At 41.3% G+C, this 1,400-nt stretch overlaps 1 protein-coding gene across 1 annotated transcript; it reads left to right on the top strand.

Moving 5' to 3' along the window:
• The first annotated feature begins 327 nt into the window (after window positions 1–327).
• Window positions 328–1,394, top strand: LOC127750911 (uncharacterized). The gene is made up of 3 exons (XM_052273589.1): window positions 328–442; window positions 521–929; window positions 1,007–1,394. The coding sequence occupies exons 2-3, from the start codon at window positions 797–799 to the stop codon at window positions 1,288–1,290; spliced, it is 417 nt and encodes a 138-aa protein (XP_052129549.1). The 5' UTR covers window positions 328–442; window positions 521–796; the 3' UTR covers window positions 1,291–1,394.
• The last annotated feature ends 6 nt before the right edge of the window (window positions 1,395–1,400 follow it).

Below are 1,400 nucleotides of genomic sequence, written 5' to 3'. Positions count from 1 at the left end.
GGTCATTTTCTGTGTATGAGAACTTCTCACTAATTTTACTCTGACTTTATACAGGCAAAAAGTATCAAGGCTTGAAAAGAAGCGTCAGGAACCTCAGAAGGCAATCGAAATCGGATGTAGAAGTAAGACAGGCATGGTTCGTTGAGATCCAAAAAGACATTGAAACCCTACGGCTCGGAACATACCTTATGCCTGATGAAGATGAAGTAGCGATGGCAGTTGCCTCTAAAACTCTTGTAAAGGTAAAACAAAATGGCTTATTTTTAAAAAAAACGGTCAACACGAAATAATTTAGCTTGTAGGTAACACTTGATAAAATTTCGTAGTTGTTCTTACATCCTGCTAATACTGACTTTGTGTTATTCTCGAGCAGGTGCCTCATGAACCAGCCGCAGACAATGCTGATGTAGAAATGAAAGATGATTCAGCCATCAGTAGGGTGGTATTTGCGCTTACGAATTTCAAGTTTAAAATAAATATTATATTTTGCGTAAACTCACCCTTTATTTTCCTCCGACAGTCCGAAGCAGAGTCTGGAGTTCATCCAGAGGCAAAGGAGTCAGGAGGACATGAATCTGAAACACAGACAAACAGAAACAGCAAAGGAGACGAGAAGTCTGGACAAGACAACGAGTCTGAACATGAATCGGACACGGAGACAAACAAGAACGGGAAAGAAGACGATATCGATTCGCTTTGTTTTTATTAAAGTAAAACTTAGACTGATAAATATATCCATTTTATAGCCAACTTCTCACCTTTTTCAGCAGGAAAAAGATTCTCTATAGAGAATAAAATGGATGAGGACATCCAAGGCTTAGACCCAAGGCTTAAGGCTGCTCTGATTGGAAATAAATTTGATTATCAGCAATGTCTCCCGATTTTCAAAGATTTAGTCTTTAATGTATTACAAGAAGAGGACGTCGACAGTAAGTACCTTTGAAAACTGGCCGCATTTTCTTCGCGTGCCACTTGATTCTCTCCAAAAGTAAAACTTCTTTTTTAGGAGTAGAAGATGCAACAAGCCGCCAGTGCATTCATCTAACCTGGACAAAGCAAAGGCAGTTCTCTCTTGATGACAAATGGCTTGAAAAGCAAGACGAACTTTTGTTTCCTCGCGGAAATGTACCAATTAAAGACCTTGGCCTAATTCTTTGCTTTTACATTGCAAAAATGCCGTGGCTCTTTAACTTAAAGCGAGCTGTCACTCAAACGGGCCGAAGGCCCGTTTTCCGATGGAAGCTTTATTACACCATGAAAAATCAGAAGGGAGCCGGCAGGCCAAGTTAGGCCCGCTCCCTGCCGAACCGAGTTGCCGATGGGGCGAAGCGGAGCTGGCAACTTGGTTTGACGGAAGAGCGGGCCGAGCTTGTTGATTAGTTACGTTATTTTAATCTGTT

The sequence above is a fragment of the Frankliniella occidentalis genome, unplaced genomic scaffold (genome assembly GCF_000697945.3).
Source record: "Frankliniella occidentalis isolate FOCC.00 unplaced genomic scaffold, Focc_3.1 Scaffold285, whole genome shotgun sequence".
Classification (NCBI taxonomy): Eukaryota; Metazoa; Arthropoda; class Insecta; order Thysanoptera; family Thripidae; genus Frankliniella; species Frankliniella occidentalis.
This window is presented reverse-complemented; position numbering and strand designations above follow the sequence as displayed.

Excerpts from the sequence above, each read along its gene's own strand:
- LOC127750911 (XM_052273589.1), top strand. The coding sequence starts at position 797 with ATGGATGAGGACATCCAAGGCTTAGACCCAAGGCTTAAGGCTGCTCTG. Across the intron at positions 930-1,006 it reads ACAAGAAGAGGACGTCGACA|GAGTAGAAGATGCAACAAGC; the intron begins GTAAGTACCTTT and ends CTTCTTTTTTAG.